Source organism: Schistosoma mansoni, assembly GCF_000237925.1.
Source record: "Schistosoma mansoni, WGS project CABG00000000 data, chromosome 4 unplaced supercontig 0032, strain Puerto Rico, whole genome shotgun sequence".
In the NCBI taxonomy this organism is placed as follows: Eukaryota; Metazoa; Platyhelminthes; class Trematoda; order Strigeidida; family Schistosomatidae; genus Schistosoma; species Schistosoma mansoni.
The window spans coordinates 666,236-686,288 of record NW_017386017.1 but is presented as its reverse complement, the minus strand read 5'-3'; the positions used below and the strand labels follow the sequence as shown (position 1 = coordinate 686,288).

The window sequence follows — 20,053 nt, the reverse complement described above, 5'->3', positions numbered from 1 at the left end:
ACATTAAATAGGAGTAATATATTAGTAAACTCTCAGCGAATGAATTTGAAGTAAATCCAACGTTTCGTCTGGCAATTTGGTCCAAGCTTTTTCAAGGAAACGTTGGATTTACTTCAAGTTCATTCGCTGAGATTTTACAAATATATTATTCCTATTTAATGTCATACATCAACTCGGCAGGGGTTGTGCGGCAATGTATGTTGACAGCATCCTCAAAGCCACGATACCGTGGAAAATGAAGTTAGCGGAGTTATCGGAGTGTCGTTGATGTTGCTTTAAAGCGAACAGCGCCAGGTACTTGATTTTTGAAGTATACTGTCCTGCTCATTCAAAGAAGGGAAATACACCCAAAGTGATACCAATGCTATCGAGCTTGTGGTTTGACAAGATATTCTTCAACTGCGATTTCGACACCCCATTACTGAATCTCAGTAAGATGGATGTGATAGTGAGAGGGCGATTTCACAAGAATTTCATTGGAGCCATAAAAATTCCCAGCGTATATTGACATTAAGATGATGTGAGGAAATGGGGAAAGGACAAAATTCATTCGACTGTTTTGATAACAGCTCCTACTCGATATTGATTGACAGGTTCAACGTCAATGTACGGAGCCAACAGTTAGAATATAAACTAATTCGAGATATATCTCTAGGTTCATGACCAAACGGAAGCCTATGAATCAAAGGGGCTGAACTCTCATAGAGCCTAATAGTGAAGATATTACCAACCTAGAAATGGCACAAACCCTGAGTATCAGTTTCGCCATTTAATTAAACCAAGGATATACATTCACTGATCACCTTTCCAGTCTAGTGTCAGCTGATGGTATGGGAAATATCCACCTCATCCCAGGTTCTAATCAACAAAACTGAAGTCCCTACGCCAAGAAAGTCGCTAGAAGGTGACGAACTCCTCTCTGCAATCTTGAGACAGTGGGCAGAGAACACCAGTATACCGGTTTGTGACCTGTTCATGAACTTTTTAAAATCCCTTTTAATCCCGAGACAGTGAAAACATGCTACTTTCCACCTATTTCTCAGGGGAGAAGGCAGGAAACATCCCACTTGTAGCGAATGAGTTGTACTTCCTCCTATAATCTCATGCATTATAGAAGTACTGGCTAATGGTCAGATGATGGAATTCATGGATGAAAGCAACGTTATTTGTGAGGTATGACACAAGTTTGGATAAGACAGGTCTTGAGCATCCAGTCTTCTAGAATGGTACAGCTTGAGAACCTTCTAGAGCCGAAAGGTAGCAGTTCAAGTAATATTTATCGATTTCCGAAAAGCTTTAAACACAGTACCACAAAGGTCACATGGATGAGTCTCACTGACCCACTTCTATCCTGAACCTGGAGTCCCCTCGAGAACTGGATGTCCCGTATCAAGGCACATGAAATGCCTGTGAACTGGGGGGTCTCGACATAGAAAGTCTCACAGCGAACCACCTTAGCTCCATTATCCCCCCTGACATCTACAAACAACTTCCTAGACAAATCTAGACCACCAACCCTCGCTCATACTGACGATCCTAAGAAACGGAGAACCATACGAAGCGAGGAGGATTCCCTGAATCGTCGAAGGACCTCACAACAGTAAGGAAGTGGGCAGAACTTACTTTCTTCATGATAACCATCTCCCGATCATCTTCACAAAGTGCGATCTAGGACCAGTAACCACAGAGAACTTGAACTCCAGCTCTAACTACACTTCAAACCCAACTCTTCACCTTATTTGAAGACAACTTGGCGTAATCAGCCGAAAGTTGTTTCTTACATTGTTTAAGACATACTCATGGCCTTACCCCGAGGTTTACAATGTTGATTCACCTCCTCTCCTCGAAAGAAGCGTAAACGGGCAACGAAGTGGGTGATGGAGTTAGGGAAAACATCTTACGTAGATGAATTCTGACAGTTAGTATTGTCCTTGCGGAGTTGTAGAGGAATAAGAGGTGAGGTAATAATGGTACACAGTGTGCTAAGTACACAAAGTCATCCCAACACGAAGATCCTACTAGAACCTTGCCATTATGTCCATCAAGGCAACTCTTGAAGGTTTGCACATCAAAAAAACGAAGACTCACCTACGTCCCCACTTTTACTCACCAAGATTTGCCCCATTTGGTATGTTCCGCCGGTTGAAGTGGCCACATACCTCGGTGGACAGTTTCAAGTGAAGACTGGACAAACCTAAACTCACCCATGGATTGCCATCTCCCGCTTGGAATGTGACTGATGCATGTCTCGTAACTTACCTACCATTGCCAAAATCACGTCAGCTTACTTCAATATCGTTTGTTATCATCTCTGTTCCTCCTTTTGTTCGTACATTTCGATTTCCTTATACAGTCTCAACGAATAATTTATTTGTAGTAGTCATTAAATTACGGTTTACTATGATCGCAACTACAGGAAAACTACGTTCCAGTTACTAGGTTAGATCCCTCTGAATGCCAAATATCAGAAGGCAGTTGAAGGTTGTATTATTTTGATGTTGGTTTGTTCTCTGAGCTGGATGGTTTGATCGTGGAGCTTTCATCGTCCTTCTGAACGACATCATCAGCACAAACTTCGGGTAGAAGTGAAGTGTTTGAATTTCTCCACATGTGATTCACAGCTTGTCCTCTGCACCTCGATATATTAAGATGCACTTGTCGGCGATCTCGTGGTATCGATATAATGCCAAGATCGTGTCAAAATCAACAAGCGAGACTACTGAGTGTACGAGAGCTCGTACCAGGTCACGAAACAACGGGAGAGTATTTTTTTGTACACTTAAACAAACAGGTGCAGAAAAAAAATAACTAGTACAGTTGATTATAATAATAATTGTTTCCTTTATACAAATCGCGTCCTCTTCATCAAGGTAGGTCACTGCATACTTATTTACCTCTTGACACAACCAACATCTCTTAGCACTCGAATTTTCCTCTTTACTGTTTTCCACATAGCAATCAACTGACCTCCTGCCTGGTTATGCAATAGCTGTTAGATCCCAAAAGCCCTGCTACCCTGAGACAAACGCACTCACTCGAACTACGTTATACACGAATACACAAACAATTACCAAACTGACTAGAATTAGTGAGGCCGAGTGTTTAGACTACCGTCAATTGGAGAATATCAATGACCTGGAGCCGGAACGAAACAAGAAGTAATGTCAAAGGAACCGATTGGTTCATACAGGCTGTTACAATGATATTGGATATTGGACACGAGCGTGTTTCGAGTTTGTTGTTTACATGTGAGGTGTGGGTTATCTGTGTTGGTGTCTCATCGTTTCTCTGTGTTTTAAGATATGTGGTAAACTCTGCCAATTTAAAACTACCCAAAAGTCGTGTATGTTCTCCATATATATTATTGGATGACAAAAATTAGTCCCAAGTGGCACTTATTTAAGAACTTTCGTCTGAATAAGAGCAAATAGTTTCACAGCATTTGGGCGCCGGGTTGATGTATGACATTAAATAGGAATAATATATTTGTAAAATCTCAGCGAATGAACTTGAAGTAAATCCAACGTTTCCTTGAAAAAGCTTGGACCAGATTGCCAGACGAAACGTTGGATTTACTTCAAATTCATTCGCTGAGAGTTTACTAATATATTACTCCTATTTAATGTCGAAGTGATACTGTTTAGTCAAACGGATGTCCTTTATTGCCACCAATGGAAATAGTTCTATTTAGAACTATTAACAGATTATGTTACTGGCTGCTACAGACAGACTTTATTTAACCTACGTATTCAGTTATCAGGACTAATGACCGAATATTATCGACGATGTACATAGTAAAGATGATGAGAGTACATCACGTGATGTACTTAATTCCTCTGCAACCTCAATCCTTGTCTATTTACGATTATATCCTAAGCCCTCGCTGGATGATGTATTTTATGTTACGTGTTACTCGACTGTGATATACATAAACTCAGTACTCGACTCCATAACGGCACATACTTTAATTTTCTGTTCCTTGTTTATCAGCATCTAAGTCCAGGTAACCCGAGTGTAATTGGGAGACTAACTTTCCATGCTGAACTCTTCTGTGTCCCTTATGGCACATTCTGATATATTCGCGACAAACAGATATAATGCGATTGTCAAGTGCTTAATTCAAAATATTATATATATATATAAGCTCACTAGTAGGATTATGCAATACTGCGACTAGCAAATTTCATAACTAGATAGGATGTATAGTGGTGAGTTCTGTATCAGAAACAAATGTATAGCCCCACCCCCACCAGCTTTCACGCTTAATTTTCTTTGGACATTTAGACTGATAGCTAGAAGAGAATGGTTTATATGAAGGCCCCATAAAACAGTAGTTGCTTAAAATTAATGCATATTCGTACTCCCAAAGTATCTTTGATTTCTTGCAGCTGGGGCTTTTAAATCGATTTAGATAACTATTACACCTTAATATTGATATTAAACTAATACTTTTAGGTAAGTGTGACCACTATGGAGAGTCTTTCGCTTCTATGGATCTTTTGCACAGTTGTATAGTTTCTGTTTCATTGAAAGTGTAGGACAGAGATTGTCTACTGATTACTTTCAAAGTATATTCACCAAGGCTTCTTAATTGTATATTGAGTCAAACAACAATTAAGTACAAGTTTAGATACCATATTTCAGATGAAAAATAGCCGGTCAACTAACCTACCTGCATCATTAAGAATCGTGCTTGTTTTTGTCATCCACTGTGTTCACCTTCCATTTATCTTAGTAAAGCAAATAAGTTTTTTGATAAGGATACTCGGTGGCGCTCTGAATTTCGTATAAACGTATCTGAGCCATAAGAAGATTTTCCGGAATAAGTCCATTAAAGTTATAGTTTTTATTTCTCTCTGAACTATATTCACAGGGTTCGGTTTTTGTATACTAGATGGATCCTTCATATCCACCAACCCGGTTTAAGCGCCAAACATTCACTTTTATCCTCTCACTTCTGTAAACAACACCCCCGACATGAGTAGGACTTCTATGGGAGTGGCTGTATACGCGTGACCATGTTAGATCGGTCTCTCCTACCCGCGATCGTACCAAGGCATTTGAGGTTTCTATTCAGAGTTTATAAATTCAACCTCAAACTTATAGTCAGTGAAATGCCCTGGTACGGCCGAGAGTCCGCTCTCCCTCTCGAAATGCTCTCACATGGCCACGCGTATATAGCTTCTATTCTGAGCCATATCTGATAACGTCTCTAGCCACTGTGTTGCACCATCTCTCGGACCCCAGCCAGGGAGTCGTGAAGGACCAACAGGAGCTAGCCCTTTGAAGCTTTCTTTCATACCACGACACCATGTCATACACTGACCTCCTCTCCGCTTTGTCCAACCAGTCCCAGAGTCGGCAAATAATGCACGACGTGGAATTTTCTGGGACGACATTCGTAAAACATGTCCAAGCCACCGAAGTCGGTGTTTCAAGATGATGACACCAATTGAATTATCGTCTCTGCGCCCGAACACACGATGCTGAACCTCTGCATTACTAACATGGTGTTGCCACGTTAGTATCCTGAAGGAACAAATGGCGTATGAACCAATCGTTGGTCACCGGCTACCATTGGACTGCATCTCCTCACGATGCTCCACTGCCTTGTGGACTAGACCTTTAGGTCAAAGGCTCCGAGTGTGGCTCTTTAAGAAAACCACATGCTTCAGTTTGGGCACCTGGGCAGTATCACAGCCCTCACACAAATCGAATGAGATTTGTGAGGCGCATATTTATCTGGTGCTTCGTTGTACCAATATTTATGTGTTTAAATAATAATAATAATAATAGTCAGTGAAATGTAAACTGTTTTTATTTTGATAATGTTCTCGCATCTTGATCATTTTAAAAGTAATTATAATTTCAAGTCTGTTATCGGTTTATTTTTTCCAGGAATCATGTATAAACTGGATCGTTTAATACCAAGTTCGATTAACTTTGCACATACGGATACTATGTATAAATTGGAAAATTTTTACCATCTTGATAAAGAAAATGATTCATCGTCGTGCCTTCAAATATCAACTGAAGGTGTTTCTAATGAATTAACTGAACGTGATAAAAGTCTTCTTAAAGAGCTTGGTCAATTAGACGATAATATATCATCCCTTTTAAACATGTTTAAAAGTTATAATCCTAAAAATAATTCCAATCTTGGTGATGCTCAAAATGCTTCAAAATCTAGCAACTTTATATCTGAGCTTCGTCAGTTAACATATCATATTTCAAATATTTCGAATCATTATAAAGGGAATCTTGTTAAAGATGTACAATACGACAACATTCACAAAGAACTAAGTAAATTAGATCTAGAGTTAGATGATATTTTGAGTATGTTCACAAATTATTCTCATTCTCAACATATTAATAGCACAACGACAAACAGTACTCCAACAACTTCAAACAATTCTATTACTGTCCCTAAAGAACCTTCCACACTTATTATTCAGTGTAATCCGAATAGTCCTCCATTATCGGTATTCTTGTTTTGTCACATACTACTTAGTAACCAATGTAAAATAACAATTAACTCATTTGTACATTCAACAGTAAAAGAACTTTCTACATCACTTAAAAAGTTAATGGAAATTCTTTCAATTGATATGCATGGTTCTTCAATTAATAACACATGTCACTGGCAATTTGACACAAAACTGTGTCTACATTTTATATGGAACTCAAGCTGTCCTGATATTACTGTTTCATCCCTTGATAAATCCATTACACCGACAACGTTGTATGGAGAATGTATGCTTGTACAATTGATTGGAAAAATTCTAGAACCTGACAATTTCGACCAACTCTCATCACTTATTATTATTATGGACTCAAGTTTACTATTACCTGGATTATCGATACGTAACACTACTCTAGATGTAAAACAGAAGTCATTAAATATTTTAAATAACCACCCATATTTTGTGAAGTTCAATCGTGAACTGCCATCAATCGTTGATTGTTATCTATTTGTTTGTATTAAGGAATTGAAACTGTCGGATGTATTGCCAGCTAATCTGAAATCATGGTTGCAGTTTTGTTCTAAATGGAAAAGCTTTAATTTGTTACCACTTTAAGTTTTTCTCTGTCGCCTAAATTTGGCAAGTATACTTACTGGTGTATAAAAAATCTTATTTTGCTATAATTCTTAGGTTGAGAAAAGGCGTTCATGAGCACTTCTTCCGTACCGTTATGCTTGAGTACTACCTATTAATTCAGTAGTTCCAAATGTTTGTCTTAGTTGGACTATTTTCTTACTAGTAAGCTTGCTTAGATCAAATAATATTAATAAATATCCCAGTTTCTCATTGACTTCGATATCATTGTACTTTGAATACTAATGATTCCTGCAAAGTAAAATACTACTTCAAGATGTCTGAAAGTTTAACTAGAGTTCATTCGCTCACCACCTTTGGATTTCTTTATCATTTATGCAAATAGAGTGATCTGATTAGTATAGTGCTAAATCTACTTAATTTTTTACAAAAGGCAATTTTCTATCATCATGGTTATGTTCGAACCTTATCTATACAGCAAATCATGAACTTGTGAACACAACAGTCTTAAAAAAATTGATGCAACTAGTTTATAGCGGAATTATTTTTTTGATAAAGTTCTTAAACAGACTTATCTGTCCCTCAGAATAGAAGAGGATTAAATAACTCACTTTAGCAACCAGGTACAGGTTCGTACACTACACCACTGCCTTTTTATCCAGTGGAACAAGTGAATTAACATTTAAAGCTACCACATTGTAAGAGTTAATGATACTTTTCCACTGCCCAAACTATAACGGAGTTTAAATTCGCAAACCGAAAACTGTAACCATTAAGCTACAACTTCACCAATCAACTTTAAATGCCCAGTAGCTAAAATTTGTTGGTAAAGTTGCAAAATGACCATTTTACTTGTTTGATAAGTTTTTAGAACCAATGGTAGAGTGAAGTCAACTAGTATATGTTCAACTGAATCACCATCTCACAGGTCCGACCCAACCTTTGTATGGTTGATTGCTTAAGATCGTTTTCATTTAACATAGTTTATTTGACACATTCTGGTGCACAAGTTTTCAGTTGTACTGATATTGCTTTCTTATAAATAGCCTAGTCGTTCTATCTATGTCGTGGTTTGCACAACTTCGTAATTCCCAAACTAGTTGAAGCTTACAAGTTAACTTACTCAAGTAATTATGATCAAGGACACCTCACTAGAATTTCTTCAGATTCTTAGGTCTCAGAATTAAATCTAAGATGGGATAAGTACTGCATGTCATTGGGGTACCTTAAATTAGTGACCTTCCTGACTAACAGTAGGTGTCGTTGGAGCGAAGCATCAGAATTCTAGATACGTGTAGTTGAGTTTGAAGCAACATGAAAGCAAATTACAGGACCTCTTGTACCGATTCCCTTCAAGTATCGGATATAGATGTTACTCCTAAAGCAGTTGTTCGGTATGAATCGGTTTTTAAACGGTTGTTAGGCCGACATATATTTCCTATAGATAAAAGTCGCTTTTATTACAGTCAGAAATCCCCAATTCACCCACTTTTAGTTATACAAGTGAAGAAATAGATCATCATTCATTTACTTTTTTAAGTTAATACATGCAATCATTCTAAGAAGGTACATACACGTAAAGAATCGTACTGTAATGTATTTTTCTGCATATCAACTTCTTTAAAATAATTTGAGGTACAGTTTGACTAGATAAAACAAATCAGAAAAGGTGGGAGAAATACCATGACACACTATAAACTATTGAACTAAATTAAAATTAAGATTTAAAAAAAAAGATGGTGAAGTCAAGATGGCAGAGAAATCAGAAAATAAAAATTGAGTATCTTTTGCAAAATGAGAATTAGATTATTACACGTAGTTCTGTCAAAATAAATTCAACAGTCAATACGATCAAGAGGAAATTGATTGTATAAAATAAGTAGTAACAGGTGAGATGTTACAAAATAATAGGATATTATTAAAAATTAGACAGGCAGTATAGTATCACTGAATTCTCCAATCCACTAGATGAAACATGATTAAGAAATGTTAAATGAAAAGAGTCTATACTTGAGTGTATAAAGGGTAGAAAATATTGACTAGGCAAAGCCTCTTACTACCACCAATGTTAATAGGTGAATAGGCCAGTGTATAGTGTACAGAAGTGCGCATGCGACGGAGTGAAATGAAAGATAAGAAAGTAAAGACAGGATTTATGTGTAGTTACGCAATATGAGGAATAAAACAAGGACGCAGGTCATACAATTGCAAAACGAATATGAATATTATTGAACATTGCAATTGATTGGTAAAGGTTTATCTGGGTTGAAACATTTATTACACGTAAGTAATTCAGATACGGCACGTACCATATAGGACATTGTGCCGAATTTTCCAGCAGGTGGTGTGTCATAGAAACGCTGACAAATATTATGTAATCCGTGGCAGGTTAAAGTGCTTTGTCTACGTGGTGTTTGACAATCATTACTGGGCGTTAAATCAGTTATTCCAGATTGTTTTATTGATTTTGCACAACACAGTGTGGCGTTCCCACCATACTTTACCTAACAAAAAAGACGTAAACGTTACGAAGCTTGTAAACCACTCTATCACCTAACATTATCAGTAAACAATTGATTGCTTTTATAAGTATTGCAAACATTTACCAAACTGAGTCACTTCCTCAACCGGTAGGATGTAAATGATTTTGGAAGACAACGACTAATATTACTCACTAAGTCATCATCGGTGTTGAATGGTGGTTGGTTTTGCAACCCTTTAGCACAACAATAAAATATCTGAATTGTTTTATGAGTAAAAAGTTTCTTGTTACGATTTTAATAAAGATAAATTGTTGGGAAGGATTCTCAGAATGATGGCAGAATTTATTATCAGCTGTGGCTGTAGGAGTGTAGACAAATGCTGATAAGTAATTATCTTACTTTAACAGTCGCTTAACCTACGATGAGACAGTGGATCCCACCAAAGAGTATTCGTTCACTATTTTAACAAATAACACTGTATGACTTACAGCTTATTTATACATACGTTATTTTGGCTATTGTAATTCAAGTATTACGGATTTTCATAGTTTACATCATGACCAATCTTAGTTGAACATCCATTGACGACCAGGAAGAGTTGAATATCAATTTTATTTTAATATAAGTCTGTTTAACAGTGTGCATTTACGACCACCAGGGATGGAACCGAGAACCTTAAGGCTTTGTAGTGAGCGTTTAGTCCTTAGACCATCAAGCTTGTATTCAATTGTGAATAGGTATAACTTCAGTTAATTTGTGACAATGCGCGACTATCTTGCGCTGTCTACAGCGCGTAACTGCCTTACACCTGACACGATAGAACTCCACTGATCACGACTTCGATAATTTCTTCTCGAAGTTAGTCACTAGTGAGCGTATGATAAATATCAGTATGGAGTTTGTAGCGATTGTCAAATTTTCATAGTTTATATCACGAATTGATCTTAGTTCGATCCTCTATGAGATCACCGACGGAAACGGGAGAGTACCACCATAGTAGGTTGAAATAGTTGTTCAATGATTCTTGGTTCCCAATAATTGTCTAAATAAAATCCGTCCGTCGTACAAACTATGAGGATTCAACAATCTGCAAAAACTTCCTACACTAATTATGGGTTTATGTTACTGCAAAGCCCTTAATATGAGGCAAAACAACTGTTCGTTCAAATATTCCTTTATAGAGTTTAATTAAACTACATACTCAAAGTAATCACTTACTTGATCAATTAAAAATAAATTATTTGCTTTTTCTACAATATCTTCAACTTTAACGATACAATCAATAAATATTCGGTTGTCAACATCATGCATCATCAATGAACCAAGTACATGAATTGCTTCAATAATTAATTGACGATATTCTGGTGTACTAACCATTGTGCATACATGTTCAACAGTTAAAGCAAATTTATGTTCACCCATTGTCATCTAGATTAAGTGTCCGTGTGTGTGGGGGGGGGAGACGGTATAGGATATAAATATTATTTTAAAAAAAATAAGGGAAATATGGTATGATGTTAAAATATTTAAGAAGAAATTTGTTAATCTTCAAAACAAGAAATACTCAGAATGTCTTAAAATAATTCCATGAGAAGAAAACTAGTCATATCGGAATATCTTTCATCAGTAAAAGTCTTCAAATACTTTAGTTATCACTGATATGTAATCTTAGGTTATTCATGGAATAGTCAAGAAAGTTACAATTTTCAACTACCAGGTTACAAGCTTGAGTCTCAATCTACTTTCATTTAAGCAGCTAGGTAGTATCATTAAACTTCATACAAGAAACATGGCTAGTTAACTAAGTAAGGTTTATGTACTCAACTTTTGGCTACAGTGTTTACGTCAGATACAGTTTTATGTTACATAGATAACCTCAACTAGAGTAGACGGGATACGGCATGAACATTTGACCTACCTGGTAGAAAGATAGGTGGTTTAATCACTAATCCAAACTAATGTCTCCTCATTTGCGGACAAATCTTTCGCCTTTTACTAAGGATTTCCGTGGGGAGGCACAATACAATGAGTCTTCTCATTTTTTCCAACTCCGTCCTTGCAAGCCCCCAAATGCCCTAGTACGGACGAGAGTGGGGAGAGTCAGCTCTCCCTCTCAAAATGCTCTCATATGGCAACGTGTATATAGCCTCTGTAAGGGAAGTCCTACTCACTGCCTTCTCACAGTGGCGGGGGTGTTGTTTACGAAATTGAGAGGACGAAAAACGAATGCCCGGCACTTTATCAGGTTGGTGGACACGGCACCTCCACCTAGGGGAGTTGTGAAACCCTGATTCCAAACCAATGGTCCACATGGGCTAGTTCCAGTATCTTGAGGGAACAAATGGCGTATGAACCAATCGTTGCTCACCGGCTACCATTGGACTGCATCTCCTCACGATGCTCCACTGCCTTGTGGGTTAGACCTCTAGGTCGAAGGCTCCGGGTGTGGCCCCTTAAGAAAACCACATGCTTCAGTTTGGGCACCTGGGCAGTATCACAGCCCTCACACAAACCAAATGAGGTTTGTGCGGCGCATATGTATTCGGTGCCCCTTTGTACCAATACTTATGTGTTCAGATAAATAAAATAAATAAATGCATGAAATTACATTTGATTATTAAGTTACTTTAGAGCATTGGTAAGTCACAGACTAATGATATGAACCGATGCACAGACTAAGGAGTTATCACTCTAATCTAATCTGAGTTACGTAGGAAAATCTTGTCTAAATCAAAACCTATATCTGGCTTTTATTGAACGATCAAATCAGGCTAACAAATATCACATAAAACAAGCAGTTTTGAAAATGAAGTTGGAAAAGATTTGTTTGCGGAATACATTGGTTTTATGAAAATGTTAGAACGCAAAACAAAACAAGGATTTGACAAATTACAAAGTCAAAAAATCTCTAAAAAGGATTTATTTAGTAGTATACACAACATTTAGCTAAACGATAAACTGAGTCAACCAGACATTACCCAAATCATAACGGGAGAACGCTATTGGATTTCATCAGTAAAATAGTACCCGTAGTCTTGAGGGAACAGATGATCCCTGTAGTCACTTCTCAGTCATTAACTAATTGTAAATATCCCTGTCCTACAGAGCAGTAATGGCATGAATAGCTCAATGATAAACGCTCAGATTGTGAAACTGGTTGATACGGGTCAGAATCCACCAGAGAGTGTTAGCTACCTGAAGATTGAAGGTACACCTTGCTGAAGACGAGTGTCAACCAGGACGAAACCTAGGTCAATACAGGGTTTCTTGGTCAGTTATTTCCAACTACCTAACATCCTAAACAAAGTGATTAAAATGCAACTAAGATATAAAAGTATTTGTCTCTTTTTAATTATTACAGAAAGTGAAAAAAACTCACTTCTTTTGTCAAATTATGACTAAGTGTTAGATTGCCAATGCTTAAACCTTGCATATGAGTTAATGTGATATAAACTCGTTTATAGAATCCAGGTGGGGCACGATTCAATGCACCATCAATTTTACGTCGACGACTCCAAAGACTTCGTGAATCAGTTTGATAATTTTCATTTTCTGCTTCAGCTGTAACACCAGCGACTATAGATTGTTTACGTGATGTAATCAATGGACGAGCTGCAGTGGATCTTTTCTTTACAGATCCAGAAATAGTATCTAACGTAGCCTGTAGGTTATCTTGATTTGTAAGAGTTGTATTCATAAGTTTAATTGGTTGCTGTATAAAAGTAAATAGAATCAAATAAATATTACAACTTTACCCACTATCGAACAAGATGCAATTAGTGACTTAACTTAGTGACAGAAATATTAAAATCAAGAAACCAGTTATCAGAACATTTCAAATAATATCAACCAAGCAATAAGATAAAGGGTGTAGAGCAGATTGAAAGACAGAAACTGATGAAATTGTGTTATGAACTGACATTAGATAATATCACGCCATAGAGCAAGTTATCTTTAGGTTATGAGGTCAAGATACAATTGATCATAGTTTCAAATTTAATCAATTCACAATTCAATATTCCCTACTGACGTATCACACTTCCAAACGTACCGAACTTGATATATCATGGACCGTTCGTTAGAACGCATCTGCCAGTTAGTGAGCATACAAAGTAACTGCTTAGTTGGTTGATTATGAAGGTCAGCAGAATTTTGAAACAGAACTTATTATTATGATTTGTTAGCAAAAGTATCACAATGTTTCGCTGACACCATATACAATGTGAATAAGAATAAAGAAAACTATAGAATTGAAAATCGAGGAATATTGAGTCTGTAAAATTAAGTAGGGAAAAGATAAAGTTTTCAATCACATACACAAAGGTTCTTGGAAAAATACTCTGCTGTAGAAGAATGTATGAGACAGTAACTCAAAAGAAAATACAAACGTTAATGAATTAAATGAAAAAGCAAGAATGGTGTATATAGGTTTCAATTTGGGAAATTACAGACACCCTCAAATGTTCAATTATTTATCAAGCATAAAAAAGAACATATGGAACTCGAGACAACTGTCAACCAATTTCAAAGTCAGAATCTTCAATACGAACGTCAAGACAGTTCTACCGTATGGAAATGAAACGTGGAGAACTACCACAATCATAATCAAAAGTGTACAGGTATTTATAAACAATTGTGTACGTAAAATACTCAATGTCTGTTGGTCGGATACCGTCAGCAACAACCTTCTATGGGAAAGAATAAATCAGCTTCTAGGTGAAGAGGTTAGGAAAAGACCTTGGTAGTGGATAGTAGATACATTGAGGAAATCTCCAAAATGCATCACGAGGCAAGCGCTAACTTGGAATCTTGAAGGGAAACAGAAAAGAGGAATACCACAGGACATACTGCTCCGGGAATCGGAAGTAGACATCAAAAGAATGAAAAGACACTGGGAAGGAATGTCCAGGACAGAGTTGGATGAAGAATATTGGTGGGTGGCCTATGCTCCTATACAAGGGGTAACAGAAATAAGTGTGTATAAAAAAGACCACTTCTCCAAAAGCGAAAAACGAAAACCTTTGTGGACATTCACGGGTTTACAACCAAAAACGGTGACAGACCGGATAGTTTGCATTGATAGTATCTGTAAGTACGATATGAATAAAAACCTATTCTCCACAACATTCTAAATATGATGTGTTGCTGAGAACCAGCAGTTAGAACATAACCTCAGTCAAGAATTTTATGCCTATTGCCTCAACTAAACTAGAATCAGGGCAGCAAAAAATCAACACTAACGTTGTATAGTGTTTAAGCAATCCCATGAGGATATTGTTTTCTTCCCTCAGAAAGTTGATGTCTGTCAATGTTACAAGTTTGATTCCCATTCGATTTTACGGTAAATAGACAACAGTAATACAAATTCTTTGAAAGTATATTCACCAAGTAAAGAGTATACATATATAGTGCTCAAATATTTTAACATCAGTTAGTCAGTTTTAAGCAATGTAGAATACGGGAAATGTGTCCATCAGGTCTATTTAACATGACATCAGTACAGAGAGACCAAACTATCAACAAGGTTCCCAAAGTAGTTGAACAATTTACAATATAATTAGTAATATATGTGCTTAAAAACATCAGTGGAAGTAAAAAAAAAGGTTAGGTATTATTGATAATCTGATTCAAGAAGAAAGAATGAAATTGCATATGGAAAAGTACAAGATAATTTTATAGTTCAAGATATAAGGGAAGATAAAGAGTAAATTCATCTTTGTCATCGCGGACATTTCTGAGTTAAATCACCGAATTTCCTCAAAACGGTTTTTGGTTTTTATTTCCCGAATTTACATTTCCTTTTGAAATCGTATATTCGATGTCTAATCTTTTCTATTATCTATAATACTGTTAGTACCTCTACTGTCCTGGGATTTGGCTTGACAACTTCATATCTATGTTCTAATGAAGTAAAGCAACTTAAACTTATGTACATAAGTACAGGTTCTATATTGAGACTGACTAACATTGCCAAACATCTCAAATCAGAGACAGCAGTAACCATGCAAACTCCGACTAGGTAGTCTGCGTCAGCCAACATGTTTCAGATTAACAGTCGATGACTAAAATTAAAGCCAAAAAAGAATCGGAAGATCGTACAAGCAGGACTATGAGAGTTTGACATAGATCTTCTTCGAGATGCTAATAGTCTCAGCTAGTTCAACATAGCTCTGAGCAACAAGTCTCAAGTCTTACAAGATCTACTAGAAGAAGAGGAAACCCCCATGGAGATCAACTGGAAAGGGACTAAGTAAACAATAACTTCATCATCTCATGTGCTGGACACAGCAAACACCACAATAAAGAATTGATCTCTATAGATACTCTGGGTAAGATTCAAGAAAGGAAAAGTAGGAAAACAGCAGTCAACAATAGAGGAACGAAGGTAGAGAAGGCCAAGTTATGGTCTGAATATATGGAAGCAAACAAACGAGTAAAAAAAGAGCATGGCAATAGACAAGTGGAAATATGTAGAAAACCTGGCAATCAAAGTAGGACAGGCTGCAAGATAAGGAGATATGAAAGAACTATATGATACAACCAGGATGCTTGCAAAAAATATAGTAGATCAGAGCAACCAGTCAAAAAAACAAAGGAGCACCAATCACTGAGGCTGAAGAGCAGTGGAACAAGATAGGTAGGACACTTTGAAGAACTCCTGAGTAGAACAGAGTCACTAAAGCTACTGGGCATTGCAGCAGCATACACAGACTTCCCGTTAAACATTATCTAACCAACAACAGAAAAAAATCAGCAACACTATTAAAAAAATAGAGAACGGAAAAGTAGCTGGGCCAGACATTATGCCAACTGAAGCCCAAAAGTATAAATAAACACATAACATTTGAAATTATACGGAGAAACAGATCCGATCCGAGCAAATAAACTTCCCACTATTGCCTGAAGTCCCACCAACACTTTAAGATGACAGGATCACCGACGATAAAACTAAAAAACGTTCTGACAGTACCATAGATATCCATTATAGCTCCATACAATTTCAACCATTAAACACGCGCCTGCTATTCCAAATTATTTTCAGATAGGTTAAATTAGAATAATAGATTTATGATCAAAACAGTAATTCAGGTACTGATAAGGCAAGTATAAGTGACAAGTTATTAGGCGGTTTTGTGACTATTGTTCTATCAATCTTGAACAATTATTTATTTTCAGATTAGTTGTTATACAATGTCCTGACTCACTATTTTGTAGGCATTGAGTTGGACGTAATCCCATCTGACTGGTCCCAATCACTGATTGTCCCAATATATAAGAGGGGGTCAAAATCATCCTGTGATAAACATAGAGGGATTAGTTTGACTAATATAGCATCTAAAATACTAGCCTCAATAATTATCGGGCGCCTAACTAAGACTCGTGAACTGCAAACACGAGAAATTCAGGTTGGCTTCAGACCTGGTGATGGATGCATCGACCACATATTCATCATTCGTCACGTTTTAGAACACGGACATGCTCATCGGCGTCCGACAATGATAGTTTGATTCTGTAGACTGAGAGGTTCTGTGGTAGTGTCTGTCATTGAAAGGTGTACCCCAGAAGTACATAAACCCTGTGAAGACTCTTTACTCGAACACTACCAGTCGAGTCAGAGCTTATGGCGAACTGTCATCTGATCAGTGGTGTCCGACAAGGCTGTCCACGATCTCCATTTCTGTCCAATTTCATCATAGACATACGGCTAAAAATAAAGTTCTCGTCGACTGAATTTCCGGGCATTGACTTCCTACCGGGAGGTCTACTTATCGACTTAGAATACACAGATGACATAGTCCTGTTTGGTGAAGACGCTGATAAAATGCAGAGTCTTCTGTTAGAACTGAGTAATAATGCCAGGATGTTTGGGATCCATCTGTCCCTCTTGAAATGAAAGTTTTTGCTTCAGGACTGGCCTGCGTTAACACCTGAACTAACAATAGGGAGTGAAATAGTCGAAGTCTGATCATCCCTAATGGGTTGGTGTCTGACGAAATCTCTACATGGATTCAGAAAGCTCGTTTGGCTTTTGCCAACTTACGTCACCTATGTCGAAAGCGAAATATACGTCTATCAATTAAGGGACGAGTATACTGTGCAGCATTTCACTCTGTTCTACTTTACGGCTGCGAAACGTGGCCATTAAGGGTAGAGGATACTCGTAAGTTACTAGAATTTGGTGGCAAATGCCTTATAAATATTGCTCGCATCTGCTGGGATCACCGGGTATGTAATAGTAAGGTTAGACATAGGGTATTAGGGAATGATGGTAAATCAGTTGATGAGGTTGTAAATCTTCCAGGAATGAGATAGATGGGTCACGTGTTACGTATGCCTGAACACTAATTACCACGACACTCAACGCTGACTAGTGTTGGAGACGGATGGAAGAAAGTTAGGGGCGGCCAAACCAAAACATGGCATCAGTCCTTGAAGTCCCTAATTTCTAGTCTGAGCCATGTTGGGAGATGCAGACTACTTGGTTGGGGTCCACCGGACTATCGTAACCGATGGTTGGAGACTCTAGGTGACATGGTTCAGAATCGATCATAATGGCGTCGGAGTATAAACTCTTTATCTTCTCTTAAACCGTGAGATTAAAATTGCTTTATATCTTTCTTTCCACGAACTAATTCTTTCTCCCTGTACTATATCCTTATACACAATCTCTCTTTTATATATTACTACCATTGAAGTAACTACTCCTATGAATTCGGTGTTCATCTTGTTGTGCTAATGAGGTGTGGCAACTTGGACAGATGCATATATTTGCCTGGTCCTACGTTGTAGCTGACTGACCAACTGACTGAAGCATTGATATTTTGTAACTTGGTATTATTGGCCCCATCTTTTGAAATCATATACTTAAATAAGCAAATGGTTTTTGTCACTCTATTTGTTATCTCGATATTTCATCTAAATAACTTATCAAGAAACGATAATAGCATTTATACACAACAAGATGTACCTACAATCCTGAGGGAACGAATTCTTCGAATTTGAACCAGCGCCGACTAGCTCCACAGTCTAATGAGATGTTACTACTGAGTTATTTGAAACGTGACTGACCACCTATACGACTGATAAACATATAAGTGACCAATGGAGTAGTGAATAGTGACATGTTTGTCTAGTCCTTTATTGTTGATCAAAACCATAGTGTGGATAAAGGATGACTCGCTAACGCGTGCAGTGATTAGAGATAGTTAACTGGGAATATCTCTATATATAACTGACAAACAAGTCTGAATACTAAGGTATATATGATTACTTGAAAAATCCTATTTTTATAAAAATGAAAATCTGTATAGATTTAAATTTACCGCTGTAGATCTACGATGGTAAGTTTGGTCTGGAAAAAACAAAAAAACAAACGAACAGATGAAAACAACAAATTTTAAGATAGATATATTATAAACAAGATTCCATCTAACTAGTTATCACTTTTTAATTCAAATAAAAATGTTGTAAATACGACGAAGTGGAATAAATATGTCGACCTATTAAGATACAATACTAAATAGTACGAATCTCGATAAGGTATAAACATACAAGTGACATTGTAAATGTAGATAAATTGTTCGACCCATTACATTTTCAAAATGAAACAACTTTGAATTATTCATTTGTGTTTGAATTCTTAAGTTAAGTTATTCATTTGTGTTTGAATTCTTAAGTTAAGTTATTAAGGAATGAGTGCTGACCAGTCTCTTTTTAACATATATAGATGCTGGGCGGATCACTTCTACATCGCTGTTATGTTATAAGTATTTAAGCATGTGTAAACATTAACTTTGAGATGTAGGTATATCTAGCTGACGAATTCAGACTAAGACAAAAAGCATGTCCTGGATTTCAGTGCTAGTTACAATCCACTTCTAAATAACTTGTATCATAATAGTGATATCGAGACGATCAGCACAAGATACATATATATCAAAGAAGACTGATTGAAATTCAGTCATGAATATGAAGAGAGAGATGGCTCAAAACTCTCACTAATAATGTTTTCAGATCATTCCTATCCTACTAGAAAACATTTCAATAAATCTTAGTTTAGGTAGAGAAACAAACTTTGAAGTAAAGTTTATGTGATTCACCTTTTTCGTAAGTTGTTTCAGCAATGTTAGGAAATAGGTGGACTTAGTATATTACATACACATATCCTTTAACATAAAGCATTGATCTTTCAACTATTAATTTGTTATTTTAGCCTGTTTTTCCTTACGCTTGAAACCTGAATTAGTAAAAATGACATCACTGATAAGTGTCTATGCTTACTTTTTTTCAAAGTTGAAATCATGAGTCAATTGAAGCTAGACCATCATGGAAAACCTGGAAGCACTGGACGACCGTTTCGTCCTATTATGGGACTCCTCAGCAGTGCGCATCCACGATCCCGCACTCGCGAGATTCGAACCCAGGACCTACTAGTCTCGAGCCAGAGCCCGTAACCGATAGACCACTGAGCCGGTATCCAACGGTGTTAATGTCTAACTTCAACCGATCCAC

At 37.0% G+C, this 20,053-nt stretch overlaps 2 protein-coding genes across 2 annotated transcripts in view; one reads left to right on the top strand and one right to left on the bottom strand.

The window, feature by feature from the left end:
- Nucleotides 1–5,828: 5,828 nt before the first annotated feature.
- On the top strand, nt 5,829–7,079 carry Smp_050250 (hypothetical protein; the record flags this gene model as incomplete). Its single annotated transcript, XM_018791125.1, has 1 exon — nt 5,829–7,079. One exon carries the CDS (start codon nt 5,829–5,831, stop codon nt 7,077–7,079), a length of 1,251 nt encoding a protein of 416 aa, XP_018645643.1.
- A 2,204-nt stretch (nt 7,080–9,283) lies between these two features.
- Smp_149040 (phosphorylase B kinase alpha, kpb1, putative) overlaps nt 9,284–20,053 on the bottom strand; it is a gene marked incomplete at both ends in the record, with an annotated part of 47,957 nt that continues 37,187 nt past the window's right edge. The window contains 4 exons of the mRNA XM_018791124.1: nt 9,284–9,562; nt 10,760–10,969; nt 12,921–13,253; nt 18,865–18,893. Coding sequence (XP_018645642.1) covers nt 9,284–9,562; nt 10,760–10,969; nt 12,921–13,253; nt 18,865–18,893 — 851 coding nt within the window. The remainder of the gene's footprint in view (nt 9,563–10,759; nt 10,970–12,920; nt 13,254–18,864; nt 18,894–20,053) is intronic.